Genomic DNA, 16,475 nt, shown 5'->3' on the forward strand with positions numbered 1-16,475 from the left:
TGAGACTAGCAACACTCTTATTTACACTAAGGGCCAGCTGGGCTTCTCTTAACACAATGGAGAACATGACTGTACTTTCCTCTTAGGGATATTAAGAGTCTATAAATAAATCTTCAAGGAAAATAGCTGGAAATAACTCAAAATCTCTCGTGGAAGTGTCTCCTGCCCTGACAACCACCAGCTTTCTTCTGAGAGAAGAAAGAGAGCGTCCAAGCCCAGTGAACAGCGAGCTGCTCCCATGCGGGGCGTGAGGAGGCGGGAAAGTCTGCACAAGGCAGGGGCTAAATTCCCAAGGACGAGGCAATGGTGTGGAGCTTTTCTTTAAGAAGTGGATCAGCGCCTGCCTCACTTCAAGACCCGCTCTAGGCTGTGCTGGGAAGTCTAGGAAACACACAGATGCCAACAAGAATGGACGTGACATGTGAGGGCAGCTGGTTCCTGAGGAATGGCCTGCAGGCACTGTTGGCACAGCATTCTGAGACTTGTCACTTCAGAGCTTATTAGCAGAGATTCAGACACTCAGTGTCAAAGGCAGAGGAGAGGAACACTGGGAGAGACATTGATTTGCACTCAAAGATCTGTTGTGTCAACTAAGCCATTCTCTGAATTTGAGCAATATGGGTATAAATTACAAGGGGAAAAATCAATACCAAGGCAAATCCTGGCAGCCAACTATGAGACAGTTGCTGCTGAATTTAAGGAAAATAACATTTGCTTTAATACAGGAGAATTTTTATGCATGTGTTCAGGGGAAAAAGCCACTCAGCACCTGTACTTTGATCAATGCCGTTTTAAAAGCTGGGTAACACGATAGGCTTCTTTATTCCACTTCACTAGAAGAATGGGAGCTCCACCTTGCATTAAGCATACCTGATTTGAAAGGGAAGCTGGATACACATTACTTGAAGTTATTGTAGGTCACCAAAACATCCCCTGGTGATTTGCAATAGTGACTTGTGACCACAGCAAGAGGATGCTTCTCCTTATAACACGCTTAAGTCTACCTGGGGTGGAGGAGGACGTACTGAGCATGTAACTTCTAACTCTGCTGAAACAGTTGACTCCAGTGGAGAGGGGTGAGGTGGAGCTGAACAGTGATATGAACACTTTGTCATTTACCAGGAGAGAAATGACTATGTGTGCAGAAAGATTCAAGACATTAAGATTCAGCAAATACGTCAAAGATGCAAGCATCATGTTTTTATGTGTAAACTTAAGATATTTTGAAAGAAAACCCGGGCCAAAAAGCCACTCACAAACTCAAACAGGCAGATTGCCAGTCGATGTTTAAATAATGTCCTATCAGATCATCGCCATTTATCTGGCACACTACTCCCTGTACCCTTCACTGGGTCTCATGCAGACAGTGGACACTCAGGATGAAAGCGGTCTATTCACCCCGACACTAATGAGGTCAGCTATCAACTGGTTGACTTTCCTTTAGTGGAGATACCAACAAAGGAATCTCCTGGGCATTCTGCATCAAAGCTGAATCCTCTGGTGTTACACCTAAGTCATCAGACACCAGAAACGCCACTCTTTCTACGAGAAGCAATTAGGCGCAGCCTGGAGCGGAGCACCCTGCACTCGACCCCCCGGGGCATACTCACCAGCCTCTCGGGTCGCGTTTCGGCTCGTTGGCTTGGGTGCAGGGACAGGGGCCTGCTTACCAGGAGCCTTGGTATTTTTTTTAAGAGGAGGCACTTCGTCGCCCTTGGGGCTGGCCCCAGCAGCGGCCCCTTTTGGAGGCACAGGTGACTTTTTGGGCTTGGGTTTGGGTTTAGGCTTAGGAAGAGCTGGAGGAGGTGGAGCAGGAGCGGCTGGTGTTTCCGAGTGGCTTTCAGTGTTCTCTATAAACGAAAAAGTGGACAGAAGCAGACAAACACCATATAAACGGGAGGAGCAAGACACACAGCGACAGGGAGACAAACACGTGTGCGGCTGCTTGGCCCTTGGGAACCCGTATGGAGTTCTGCACCAGAAGGAGCAAAGTTTGGGGTAAAAAGGATCAGAGGTGCAAACTGGGGTGTGCTCTCCAGGTGTGTTAATCACTCCTGAGATAAACAGGGTCACGCAAGTCACTCTGATGAAGCGAAATTGAGGATGAATGCAAATGTCCCTGTCAGGGGCCGGCACCAGCCTTGAATCGGTGGTTGCTGGGCAGGAGCGCTAAATTTAAATTTAACAGAACTGAAGGGTCCCCGAGGGTGGTAGATCAGCGAGTTACACACACCGCCATGCGGTTAGGACTGACCGTGTGGCAATGACTGGACTCTCAGTTACCTTCATCCCCTCCCCGGAGGCACTTTCTCTCTTAGAGAACTCAAGCCCCATCGACCTGAAATAGATTTGTGCTCTGTCTCATTGTGGCCAAAAATCAATTATTTTCTAAGCTAAGGGAGACTCTTAGAATCTTTCACAGGAAGTGCAATGCACTGACGAATAAAATATTTTCTACGCTTAAAATTTTCTCAAGCTCTCCCAGTGCACCACGGCCACTTCCTGTTTTACAGTAACTTCCTCTGACCTTTTCAAACAGTGTCTCAACTAAAGGTAGAGAGGGTGCAGAATCCAAAAACGTATCCAATTTGTCTTGTAACGCAAACACAAATAATGGTTCTGAAAAGACAGAGGTGAAAATTCATTAAAAAAAAATTCATATCTAAGAACAGAAGCCTCTCACTGGTTTTGCATAACTGGAGGAGAAATAGTATCAGTCTCTCATTATTGCAAGGGGAGATGCTGGACATTCACGCAGATATTCACACCCACATTTTCTCTAACAGTGACTGACTGAAATCAAATGAAATTAAAATACAGTTCTGGTCCAAAGAGCTAAGCAGCATTTCTTTAAAAATGGAGCACAATAAAAAACATAAGACAGTGTTAAGACAAAACTAAGCCTTTGCCAAGTACATCCTCCCACTGTTGAAGGACCAGGAAAGGGTTTTAATATTGGAAAGCATCACACTTTACTACTATTTCTTTTGTTTCATTTCTTATCCTAGCAAGCGTGAAGTGAGGCCTTCTTTTTAAAACTACCATAAAAATGATTTAAGTTATGGTAGGCCATCGATAAGACTTCTCTTGGATCTTAGCTCAACCATGAAACCCACCCTCATCACCACAGCCAAAGTGACCCTCCCAATACCTAAAGTGAATCGTCCTGAGCGTCTGAGCTGCTTATTCAACACTGATCAGAGGCCACTCAGCATGCACGCCTTCTGTTTACCCATCTTGTCTCCTTAGCTAAGCTGCTCATCTATAATACGGTAGGGGCCCTCCTAATCTACCCGGGCTGAACCAGGAGGCCGCTTAATCACAAAAGTCAGTTAGGGTCAAGAACAACACACAACATTTTATTTTAATGTAAAACATAAATAGACATTGACTTGCTAGTCTTTTGAAGTAGGGCAGAGGCCTATTCTTTAAATGCATCTTTGTCACTTAGCCCCTAGCATAACAGCGTGCATGGAGATCCAGCCCAATCATACGGTCCATGGTAGGAGCCAGTGAAACTGATCTGCAACTCTTGGAATCCTCCTTCTTTTATACTACAAGCCCTCACGTCTTGTCCTCTGCCTTCATGGCGTATTGCTGAGGGAGCTTTTTTCTTTCTGCCTAAGGTGTTAACTTCTAAAGGTATACCCTAAAGAATCCAGCTTCCGGGTTTGGGAAGGAGGAGACGGTCTGCTCTCTGACAGCTGGGAAGGACAATCCCCACTCCGGTTGAAAATGAACGCACAGCATGCAGACTCTCGGCCGGCTCTTGGAGAAGCGCCGTCCACTCCTCCTTCCTCTGAGAACTTCACTAACTACCCGTGCGTGTTCGCCATCCGGCCAATGTTTACGTTTACTCTGCGGTGATTCCTAAGGGGTGTGCAGGTGCGTCTGTGTGTGCACAGGCAAATGCATTTCTGACCACATTATAAACTCCTTTTGTCTGAAATTTTATATCCCATCAAACACAATGCTCTGAACATTATGTCTGTTCAATGAATGTGTCTGATTGGCCGATAGTTACTAACATACATGTTAGTAAAAAACAAACTCTTATATCTGGGAGACGATGAATTGAGTCAAGTTGTACTTTTTACTATTACCATGTGATGTGAAGGCATGATGTAAACTGATGGAGTATATAGGAGTATCATCTTTTCAAGAGGAGATTAAGAAAGGGTTGCCTGTTCACTCTGACTTGACAAGGATTCTATGTCCCACAACAGTCTGGAGGGTACCTGGTTACCACCCTTCCAGGTTTGGTCCTTCCACCGCACGGAGCGTTTAGTTCAACGACACTTAGAGCAAACCTGAGAACGGCGTGCAGCCCTGACCTTGCCTAGAACGTACTTCTGCCCCTATTCCTCTCCTCACCTAGCTGCCTCCTTCTTGTCTCTTTCAGGTCCCAGTTTGGAAATATTTCCTCTAAAAGCCAATTTCGGTCCTCGCTGCAAGCTCCCTGGCTTGCTGTACTCAGGCCTTCCAGAGCACGTTGCATCTTGTACTACCTTTCTCATTCACCACTTCCACTGAAGTCTCACCCATGATGGACCTTCCTTATTATGTGTGGAACAAACGCGTATAAGTCACTTGTTACTTCACTGAAGGCCCTCTACACTAACTCAAGAGAAATAATATCAAATAATTTTCAGATTTCACATACCAAGCAATATTTAACAGACGGCAGATCAGTTTTTCTGCCTCTTGTACATTTAAGGATACTTACCAAGAAAGAATGACAGACACTAAGAGCCCTAAAGGCCTTAAGGAAAAGTCTCCAGTGTTAGGCAGAGGAGGCCCACGACCATGGACCGACTCCAGAATCAGGCGCCTTTGGGAGCCCCAGGATCACCCATGTGTCCTGGGCAAAGAAGTGTGAAGGCCACTTGTAATTTGTTTTTTTTCTTTGAAACTGATGTTTCAAATACTAAAGTAATGACATACTGTCTTTAAAAGAGATAAAAGTATCTGGGATTTTAAAGGCATGTGATGTGGTTTTGCAAACGTAGCCAATTAATAGATGAAATAAATGCTCTCGGATAAATCAGCTTAATGCAAAGGAACGAGAGCATGGCACCCCAAAATAAAGGGTGAATTAAGAACATGGGATGGTGGATTTGCAGAGCAGTGAGCTCAAACAAGAAGTGAGACCAGAAGAGGAGCAGACATAAAAGTGAATCTTGGGCTGTTTTTTAGAATCAAATGATGTCTTTCCAGAGAAATGAACGGTTACTTTTGTTTATAAGGTATTTTCTATTTAACATAATACTATGTGATGTCACTTGTGAGGGACACTCTTTTTACTCTCAGGAAGTGGCTCCAGTACTGAATGCCTCCTCCCCTCACTCTCAGTCTGGCTTTAGTGGGTGCACCATCCACACAGCGCGACAGAGGCTCCTCTGTCCTATTGGTGGGGTGGCAGCATGGCCAGCATTTCCATCCCTTATGTACAGACTAGCCAAGCAAGATGCTCTCTTGGACCTTATTTGACCAAAAAGAACTGAATGTACTAATTCTAAATAAATAATAAGAAAACAAAAACATCTCTCAAATATCCATGGACCTATGAGGTCTGCCATCTTCTTTTTAGAGCATCAAAGCCTGCTGGTTTAATTAACATAAAACTGTCAGCAACTTTTTATTAGGTTGATAAGGGAAACACTGCCTCTGAAGTCTGGCCAGTTCACTGACTGACACCCCACACAGACCAGGGAAGCACGAGAGATGGCACTGTTACATAATGAAGGACCCAGATGGTTTGAAATTTAACAGTTTGGTGAGACAGGACAGTTGGACTGAAAGAATAAAAATAAAAAAAGAAATCACTCCTTGCATTAATACTTTCAAATGAAGCCCCTTAAAATCTATTTAGATCTGTTTTCTCTTTATCTTCCAGGAATATTGTCATTAAAAATATTAGTTAATTTCTCATAATCAGTATTAATAAGCTTAACCAGAGTCCTTCAATGGAACAAGACTAAGTAAAGCCCCATGAATACTATACTTAATATTGAATAAAGCAAAATAATAAATTTCCAACAGATTATTAGTAGAGGCTTCTAAAATGTTGAAAGGCTAATTTATATGCACACAATAAGGGGTCATGGACTTCCAGAGAAGATGATTTTAAGTTACAATGTTTGTCAAATGCTCTTTTGTTCCCTTTGTCTTTGGAGGATTTGGGTCAAGAACAGACGAAGAGAAGTTTGCTTCCAGCAGTTTCTAAGAATTTTCAAAATGCCTACAGAACCCAAACTAGGCTTGATGAATTTTTGCCATCCAACTCAGAGGCAGACATTATAGAACAGGAAATAACCTATTTCCTGAGGATTCATTTCTACGCTGCAAAGAATCATCTAGAATGTCCCAACACAGCCTTATCTTGTGGGAATTTCAGTTCAGGTTTGCATACATTTGAGGCTTGGAGGTTCCTGCATATGACAGCAGTGGTAAGGGGATGTAATCAATCAGTGACCAGGAACTTGTGAATGTTCTGGGGGGGGTCCTTGAGAGGCACATACTTTGCAGTTGCGCAATCTCCCAGAGCTTATTCACTCTAGAAACCAAGGTCCTGAAAGAAGCCTTCAGGGAATGGCATAATAGCCTGTGGCACATTTTGAAATTTCCCATTGCACAGAAAAATCATGGAGCAGAGGCTAAGGCCAGTACAGCAACCAAAATCCCCGGCATCTCTGGGAACTATTCCTGGATCTCTTTCAAAATGTCTAGGACCTAGACTAGAGCCTACAGTTTTGGGTGTGTGGATGCCAAGCTCCCGCAACCGGAGAGACAGTGCTAGGCTGAGAGCGCCATCTTGGTTTGATTCCTCCATGCTGACCTGCTCACAGGGGCCAGTTCTAACCAGCAGAGAAAGACGTTCAGACTGTTGGCATTTCTCATTAAAGAAGATACTGAGAAAAAGCTCCTGAGGAATGGATAGCATTCTTAGACACCTCTAATGATTGCAGAGGCCACTCCTTCTCATTCTTACTGCTAATTAGCCCTCTTCCATAAAAAATTAAATGATGTGCTCACAAAATGGATGCATCTACCTGAGGAAATCATCCAATCTCTCTTCACTGATTATCATTTCTCTTCTCTTTGTATTTGCAAACCTCCTCTCTACTGGTCTTAGGGTCATTCTTTAGAGCCGAAGATCTGATTCTCAACATTGAGCTCTACTGAAGTAAAACAATACAGGGTTTCTCTTGATTTTACCTTTCTTATCTTCTGCCTTTTCCTCCAGAGGTGGTGCTTTTTCAGCTACAAAGCCATTACCTTCTTCAGATTTTACTACATTTTCCTCTCGGGTAGACTCCTCTCCGATGGGTATCATGTGCCCGTTTGAATTTTCAAAGTTAACTGTTACATCTCCATCTAAAATGGGGAAAGAAACACCTAGATGTCTAACTTGATGGCTTTCTTAAAACCCAGTTTTCCACTTAGTAGGACTGTAGGGTTCAGGTTCATATTTCAGGCCCTGGGAACCAAATATATCCTGTACTGTTTCACCAAGTTAAATGAAAGAGCTAGAAAATCCTTAGTCTTGGGGAAAGGCAGAGACGGAGGGGATTTCCAGGTGCTAATTCAAGACAGCGGAACAATTATCCTAATTATAAAACATCCCAGGGCAGCAGAGTCCCTCTCTTCTCGTGCTTAGGTTTTGCTGAAGTCAAGACTGAGGAGTTTCTTTGTCTTTCAGAAATGAACGGGAAAAGGAGTAATCTGAAAAATGGAATAAACATTTTAACAAGCACCAAAAACAAAGGTGAATGCAAATACACAAATAACATGAAATGTAATTACACACAAACGATTAGTGGAAGAATATGAAAATTTCCAAGCACCACTGTCTCCAGAATATTATAGCTATCATGTGTTAACCTCACACAGGAAGACAGCAGCTGCCCTCTATTCAGGGAAAGACAATAGTAAGGCTAACTGTACTTTCATTTTCTTATTTATGGAAATATTAGTACTCAGGTAACAGTTATATAAAACTAACCAGAAAGTCTTTAAGTTGGTCTAATAACAATCTGAAAACATCAGAGAAAAAAACATGTAGGAAAAAAGTAATTACAGGGGAATTTTTAAAAGATCACAACTGAAAATAAAATTTCTAATATGTTGTCTAAATCATAAATGACTAATTTAACCCCTGAACGTTCACAATTTCTAGAAGTTTCTAGAGGGAAAGAGATTTTGTAGAAACTCAATTTGGTGATGCTTGAAAAGATTAACCCCAGTTCATAACTGGAAAATTTTAAGAAGCTTTGCTATTACTGTAAAAGAAAAATTAATGAATTGAAGCTTTTACTTAGCAAACTTGAAGAAATGCATGATTAAAGCTGTTTTAATGCGACTTTTGATTAACCTTATTTTGACAATCATTATAAAACAGAGACCATCTCCAAAATCTTCATTAAATACGATTGAATGGCTTTGGCTCAACAATAAAATCCACTGGTTTTCTTGACAAAAACAAGAATGACATTTTAATAAGTAAAATACATAACATGGAATTATGTCATGCTCAGAACGAAAAAGCAATTGTTGCTTAGTCCTAACTTCCAGGTGTCTATAATCTGATTCTGGTATAAAACTAAAATAGACAATAATTGAAGGCAATGCCATTCCAAGTAAATCTTAACTATTTTGATAAATTAAGGTGATAATTTTTTGAAGAGTATATTTCAAACCAAAAAGAAACCAAAAGATTCTTAGTTCTTATTATTGAATCTCAAGAAATTTGCTATAAAAAAAGAGGGAGGGGAGACACAATATAATGTCCAGATATTAGACTCAGAAAAAGTAAAAACTAACATAATAATGGAAAGTCCAAACAAAATAAAAAACAACTTCTTTATATAAACATTCTCAGTTTTTAGGTAACCCATATATAAGTTCATCTTTGTTTTCTACGACTTTAGTTGGCAATAAAAATATATTGAAGTCATGTTAATGACAATTTAATTCTATTTTAATCATTATTATATTAAAATTCTTTAGGAGGTTAAATAACTGATTTTTAAAATTCAGACCAAAAAAGCTAGAGAAAATAAAATATTTGCGGCACAAGAAGAACCTGGATTATCACATGATAGAAAGAAATAACCAATAACGTGGAAAGATACTTACTTTGAGGCATGAAATAAAGCTACAGCCTATGAAATAACTGGAGAAAAAGGAGACATTTGTAATAAACATGGAATTCAAGAATAATACAGAGGAGAAATCAAGATATTAATAATTAATTGGTGTGTTATTAAAAAGGTTTTCTTGTTTTGTGTATTACTTTAGAATTAAAATAAGTCCTTGATAGAGTTGATGTATGTAAGTGAAACAGAAGCTCGGGGAAGGAAGCAAGAGAAGACGCTGAGCCAGACAGCAGGCTATGGTGAGGGGCGCAGGCCAGGTCTCACAGGAGCATCTGCACGCACAGGAAAGAGAGCACCCAGCAAAGGGTCATGAGCTTAAAGTAAACCAAGAGACAAGGCACACGCGGAAATAAGTGGTTAAATAAGGAACAGGAGAGCGCGCAGGGCTTCCCCCCTTCTGGTGAACAGGTGTATTTGGGGTACAGTTAACAGAGGAACAGAGGTGGGGAGAAAATCATGTAGGAACGACAGCTGAGAGACTCCTTAGAAGGTTAAAAGGGACATCATGGGAGAAAAAGAAAGGAGCTGCCAGCACAAGCCCTCATGTGAGAGCTAAGGGAAAAGATGGAAGGAAAGAACCAGAAGGCAAGGACTGACCTTGGACAGGACCATGGACTTCTCAGGCAGAGAAGTCCAAATGCTGAACTTTTAGACTGAAGTTAGATCTTGGTATAAAAAAGATAATTTAACAGGAATAATAATAATAGCTGGGAGTGAGGGATGGGGTGGGATGGGACGAGGACAAACCCAGGGTAGCTGGATGAATTTAAAAAGTCTGTGGGGCTCACTGAATAAAGGGCATAGTTGACAAGCACTGTCAAGAGATCAGGGAAGGTGAGGGTCAAGGCAAAGAATGAAGCTTCATCGGCAGAAGACAGGAGGTTGTCACCAAGCACAGCAGCCTCCAGTCCCTGGCTAGAGCTGAAAACAGACCGAAATTCTCAAGATAATTGTTTTTGGAAAAATGACAGAAAACTATTTTCTCCAGCCCTTGGCTGAAAAAGAGGAAGGACTCTATTTACAATAGGCATCACCAGAAACTTCCAAGTATTAGGGAATTTCTATAGTTCTTTATGGGGACTGTGCAAAAGTTGGAAAGTAAAATTCAGTACTTTACGATTCGCAAACATTAAACCTATTACTTTACGTTTGGGTTAAAAATTGTTTTGTTCTTTTATGTTTTAAAACTTTTAACATTCAGTCTGCAAAAGTTAAATAAAAAGGTCAGAGTCATATTTCTGGGAAATAAGTATATGAAATTGCCATCTGCCATGCAAATACTTTAACAGATTAAAACCAAGCAATACTAAGCATTTCTTTGAATTGACCATTGCCACTTGTCTTTAGAAAAACTAAACTCTTTTCTAGCTACAATTTTTAATTGGACGAAAAAGAGGCCTTTATTCTCTATCTTTAATACTCATTAACAGTTTCAATCATAAATTTTTCCACTTTGTTTCTTTCTGTAAGATATTTCCAAATAAAAGAGACTACACAAGCGCACGGGCCCACCCCACAAAGGTCACTGCTCCGTGTTCAGTCTTCAGTGGCCGCGTAATTTCTCTGCCACCTCCGGAGAGATTAGCGAGGAGACAAATTTTGCTACTGCGAGCCCACCTTCAAGGAAAACCCAGTTAGGGATGTGCGTTTTTTAGTTTTAAAAATCCCAGACAGGAAATAAACAGGTTTAGAGTAACATAAAAATTAGGGAAGACATAAAGTTCACTCATAAAATGGAGCGAGAGAAGTATACCAGGCCAGAAATTGACGTGAAATACCTAAAATTGTGAGGGCTTAAGAAAAATGGTATTATTCACTCCAGACTTCCCTATTTTCTTGGCAGCAGGAGTTAAATAGTAAAGCATTTCCTAGCTCCACTCTGGAATTATTCAGATGTTGGAAAAGCATGGCATTTGGATTTATAAATAGTGGATGCCAAACGATGTCAAGTTCTTTGCAAGGAACATACATCAGGAAAAAAGAAGTATTTTTTATTTCAGTTCCAAATTAATAGCATTTTATTTGTTCCTATAAAAGTATAATAATAATACTTCTCCCCAGTAAATGTCTGGGGGTGGGATGGGGGAAGGCAGGAGGTAAATCAACAACGTTGCAACAAAAATTTCCTTTAGTTTTAATAGTAGTGGGAGCAATGAAAATTATTGAGTAGTATCTATTTAGAGAAATAAATTTTGGTGTCTTTTTTTGAGAGACTATCTCAGTTTCTATGTAATCTTTGTCTTTTTGAGCAAGATTCTCCCTTGGGAGGATAGAGAAAAAAAGAGAAGATTAGAGGTAGGAAAAAAAATGCTTGGAAATAACAATTGTTAGTGAAAAGGTGAGAGACGACTACATTCAAAGAATGAAAAGAGAACAATTTTGAGAAAACTACTTGAGCGATGGTATAAAGCAGATTAATTTAATTTGCCCACTCATGCCTTATTGATTGCACATTTGAGTGTATTATACAGTAGACGGGACAAGAGGTACATTTACCATCTCTTTTCCCTCTCTTTTCTTTTACTGGTTGACTTAAGAAACCAAAAGGCAGGCGACAAACTAAAACGTGGCATTTATTCAAACAGCTGAGTTAACTTGTACAGAAAGAGTGAAGGTCAAGAATAGAGAAGACAAGGAACCATGTCAGCATTTGCGTCTTATCTGTATCTCCAGCCACAGGGCACCTTTGTAGAGCCTTAGGTTTAGAGTGACATCTGGTGAAGGACTCACCAAAAAGTCATTGAATTTCTCTTCTCGAATACCTCAGATTCTCTGCAGCCCACAAAGGCATTCTGAATGGAAGCAAGATTCTCGGAGCACGGCACTCACTGCTTTCTCTCCCAAAGACCAGGCTCATGTTAAACTTCAAAAGAAAGTGAAAGAAAGGCCAAAGAAGGAAGGATCAAATTATTTTAAACGCATGATTAATTTCCTCACCTTGATCAGGCAATTCCTTAAGAACTCCCCTTCTTATCAGCTCCTCTCTACTTTGTCTTGTGGATATCTTCCTTTCTAATACTTTTAAAAAGAATAAGCACAAGTAAGAATCAAGTCATTGCTTATAGTCATTATGAAAAACATTCCAAGTAGCATTAAGCACATTCATTCTGCTCACTCGAGGGCTCAAACCCCAGTTTTCCAAGTTGCCTAGCAAAACATATAATTGGAGTCGACCTAACTGGGACAAGGGCAACAAGTCCAGCCCACGAGGTAAAACCCAGCCACTGTGCCTGGTCTTTCAAATGACGATCTTTGGCCAAGAATCCAGTCATATTATTTCATATCAACTATAGAGTATAAAGGCTACTTCTCACTTTGAAATATTTCTTTCTTGAGTAATGGTGCATTCTAAAACATAGGCTCCTATGAATATGCAATATATGTAGAGAATATGTATGCTTATATTAAAACCAAACAAGCTGGCAGTAAATATTCAGAGGGAAGGGGCTATTTTTCCAGTGTTTTCTCTCTTAACATGTATTACAAAAGTTCAAAACATCAGATTTCTGTAACTCTTTTCCTTCCCATACTCAAACATTCTAGAATGTTCTGGTATATCCCCTGACAAATCCCAAGTCTTATTCATGCTTTCACAAGCACGTAAAGGGATGGGAATCTCAACACTGCTTCTTCCTTCTTCTGGAGGAATCTACATTCCTGGTACAACTTCAGAATGGAACTGAGGAGCTGAGGGCGGGACCTCAATAGAATTCACCTCAGATGTGTATATATTAGTTCCTGAACCCTATACATCTATGTACCTGCTAACTCCACTCTCCACTTTCAGGGGCCAAGAAGGTGTGTAAAATTAATACAGGGTCACGTCATCTACTAATCTTTTAAGCCAACATTTCCCAAAGTGTGTTCTGTACAATTCTCTTCCCTCGGATGCCCTATTCAAAAGAGCACCTTGACACAGCAAAAAAAAAAAAGGGGGCGGGCGGCAGAGAAGGTGTCTAGGGCTCTTTGGGGAGAAAGAAAGGTACACTGGTGGAGATTGGCTGCCACAGCAGGACGAGATTCTGACCCTCCCTAAAATTCCTACTCCTGGCCTCATAACCTGCAAATCCTAGAGCCACCCTGGACAACATAACTTGGAGACCTAAACTAACCCCCATTTCCCCAAGCCACACCCTGAAACACACAACGGAGTTCATGATAATAAAGGCACGTTTTTGGGGGCTGCTCCAGGTAGCCTGAAGCAAGGGCACTTTGAAGGGAGGGCGGGAGGCAGGGGTAGCCTTTGGGCCGGGAACAAGCACCTGACAGTCCTCCATGAGGGTTCAGTAACGCCGTGAGCCCCAGAACAGCAAGGCTAGTCTCTTGAAGAAATTAGAATTTTTTCCCCTTTCTGATAACTAAGAATTGTGTATTCCCTTTTCATCCCGGTTGCCAGAAAGGTCAGCATAAAACTTGCTATTTAACACGGATCTCACACGACAATTTATGGGTGACGTCTGTTTCCTCCCTCTCAATGGCCTGACTCCATTCATATTTTATTTACGGCAAATGTGCTCTTTGTTCTAGGTTCTGTCAAACATTTTTTGGGATAGAATCAGAATGAAAACAAACAAGAAAATGAATGAATCAATGAATGGTCAGAGGAGTGATAATTAACACCTTATTGGTCCAAATGGAGACACACACTGAATGCTCCCCGTTCCCTTAGATTCCCGCCCACCCGCAGCCCCACCCTCCCTTCCAGAGGCAAGTACCAGCAGCCCCCTTAAATGCTGGTGACTTCAATGGACAGTGTTAGCTGGGGGTGGGGGGCCAGCAGGAGCTGTTCTTTTATGTAGAAAGAGTGCTGCTATTTAAATACAGCTTCAATTTGTTCAGGCTTTTGTCAAAGAGGAGAGAAGCCCTGTCTGCCCAGGATACTGAACAAGACCCACAACAACACTGTGGGACACTGCGGAGAAGGGGCAGGCAGGGCACAAGGACCGGACCTCCGCGGTCTCCCCAGGATGGTACGAGCCCAGTCCTGCCTGACCGGGGCTCTGACGGGGCAGCCTCTGGAGGCCTCCGCCGGCCGACTGCTGGGGGTGGCCTGAGGTTCAGGCTGTGCTTCCTGAAGCTTGAGGACACAGGGGCAACTGTAGGTGCAAGTGCCACTGGGCCGGGGGATCAGACCACATCCCGGGAAACCAAATGCACTGCCGAGTCAGAGTCCAGTCCTTGCGGCTGTCTGCCCTGCTCTTAGGAAACAACTTTTCATGTCTGCTGCTTCTGCAAAGTGGCCCAAAAGACAAACGCTCGTCAGGAGCCTGGATTCTAGGCCCAGAGCTCCCGCACCTGGCTGTGCGACGCTGGGCAGCCTCTTCCAGTGCCAGGGCCTCTGATCCGTCATCTGGAAACTGAGGACGGGATTCCAGGAGCGCTGACTGACAGCTCGTCCGGGTCAAAGGCTGTGCGATCCTGCAACCCGAATCACGGCCCTTCCGTAATCTCTGCTTCAGGCTTTGCTCTTGCACTAAACATCACCTGAGAGCCGAGAACATATCCCGTTTTCGCTTCTGCCTTTCTCTTTGGATCCCGGGGGATGCTTTGTTTTCGTTTTAAGTTTTCTGTTGCTTTACTTCTAACTCATCTCAGCTAAAAATCCCTCCTTGTAAATTCTGGAGTCTTGAAGCAGCAGCGTGGCTTCCGGCCAAGAACCTAAGCTGACAGCTTTGTTCTTCAGCAGCACCTCCCCAAAGGGCCCTGACAGGCAAATACCTTTGGCTATTTGTTTGGTCTCTGGCTGAGCGCATTTTTAACACAAAATGCAGATAACTGTGTACCAGGCCGACGAGAACCAACTGCAGGCGACTGAGTGGGGAAGGTATGTCACGGGGGCACAAAGCTCCAACCACGGGTCTCCCAGAAGAACAAGCATCTCACTCTCATCTTTGAAAGTATGTGCCTCATGTTGACACAGCGTCTGGGTGTTTGCAGAGCACATTCACTGGACACTCGGCCACAGGCTCAGAAGGGCTTTGCGTCGGAATGACTCTGAGAGGTCATTCTGCTCTGACGTGCCACACACAGCAGGCGTCACTTCAGGCACATTCCCGAGACGCGCTCACCTGCGTGAAAGCCTTCAGACGCAGGATGGTCACCTGATGGCAGAGCCCATTCTGGCTAGCCATCACCCTCATTTTTAGGAAGGTGTCCCTCCTGAGGAGTCAAAGTCACAGTCCCTGTGCAACTTCTGCACAAGCCCCTGTTCCCCACGGCTCTGGCCTAGAGGCGGCGATCTGTGAGTGGAAGAGAGCATGAGTGAGCTCTGTGTTCACTGAGAGCAGAGGGGGTTAGCGAAACCTCCTAGAATCCGACCCCAAGCATCCCACCAGCTGCTCCACAGCACTAACGGTGGGGCCTCGCTCCCAGCTGTAGCATCACCAAAATATCGCTGGGGAAGAGACTCAGCAGGGCACAGACCACTGGAGGCAGCAGCCAGGTCTCTCCATGAAAAGGATGGTCACCAGTTGAGTAAATGGCTCATGGTTACTCACTTTTATCCCGACCGAGAAAGCCTGAGAGATTTTTACACCAAGATCAAGCAAACCAGGCTTCCTGTTTCCCTCCCTGCACTGGGTGAACTAACCTTCTGACAGTTCAATCCTGATGATGCCAGCACCCATTCTTTCCCCTAAGAAGTGGAGGAAGCACCAGCCCCATTTGCCCGACTTCATGTTTACACTCTTGTTTTTTAGGTATTTTGAAAAGGACCAATCTTCCAGAAACTTCCCACAGCTGTCCATCTCACTTTGAAGAATACCTCAACTCCTCAGCATGGTCTCGGCAACGCCTCCCGCCAGCTGCTCCTCTCCCAACCACTCCATCCTAGCTCTCTCTGCTGCAGCCCCTCCGGCCCCTGCTCAGTGGCCTCTGTCCTTCCCAGGATGAGATTTCCCCAGACCCCCACGGCTCATTCCATCACTTCCTTCAAGTCTTTGCTCAAAGGTCACCCCATGAGAAATCCCTTCTCTGCACACTCGATGCACACTCGATGCACACTCGATGCACACTAGCTTGTTTCCCTTCCCCTCTGTGGCCATCTTCTTACCCTGCAACATATGTCACCACCTCTGGACACGGGACCCACTACTTCATGTAAGTCTAGTCTAGATGAGAACCAAAACTGTTTTGTTTACTGCTGAATCCCCAATAGTGCCTTGCAGGTTGTTGGCATGTAGAAAATATGTGTTATTTGTTGAATAAAAGGAAATAGGCTAATAATGAGAATGGCCTTGTTTTCTGCCCCTTCCCCAACTCCAATCTAGGAGAAAGCAAATGGCTTGTGGCAAAACTCTAAGAACAAGAGTCTTCTGT

General features: G+C 43.0%; 1 protein-coding gene across 5 annotated transcripts in view; it reads right to left on the reverse strand.

Moving 5' to 3' along the window:
* PHACTR2 (phosphatase and actin regulator 2) overlaps positions 1-16,475 on the reverse strand; it is a 124,230-nt gene that overhangs the window by 50,240 nt on the left and 57,515 nt on the right. For 3 of the 5 annotated variants that reach the window (XR_006889730.1, XM_046669372.1, XM_046669371.1), the window contains exons 3-5: positions 12,096-12,176; positions 7,219-7,377; positions 1,611-1,850 (exon numbers count right to left, since the gene is read on the reverse strand). Coding sequence is in view for 4 of the 5 variants with exons in the window: in XM_046669372.1 (XP_046525328.1) it covers positions 1,611-1,850; positions 7,219-7,377; positions 12,096-12,176 (480 nt within the window). In the remaining variant the exon portion in view is untranslated. The remainder of the gene's footprint in view (positions 1-1,610; positions 1,851-7,218; positions 7,378-12,095; positions 12,177-16,475) is intronic. The other 2 variants (XM_046669374.1, XM_046669373.1) reach the window with 1 other exon arrangement.

This window comes from Equus quagga, chromosome 8 (genome assembly GCF_021613505.1).
Source record: "Equus quagga isolate Etosha38 chromosome 8, UCLA_HA_Equagga_1.0, whole genome shotgun sequence".
In the NCBI taxonomy this organism is placed as follows: Eukaryota; Metazoa; Chordata; class Mammalia; order Perissodactyla; family Equidae; genus Equus; species Equus quagga.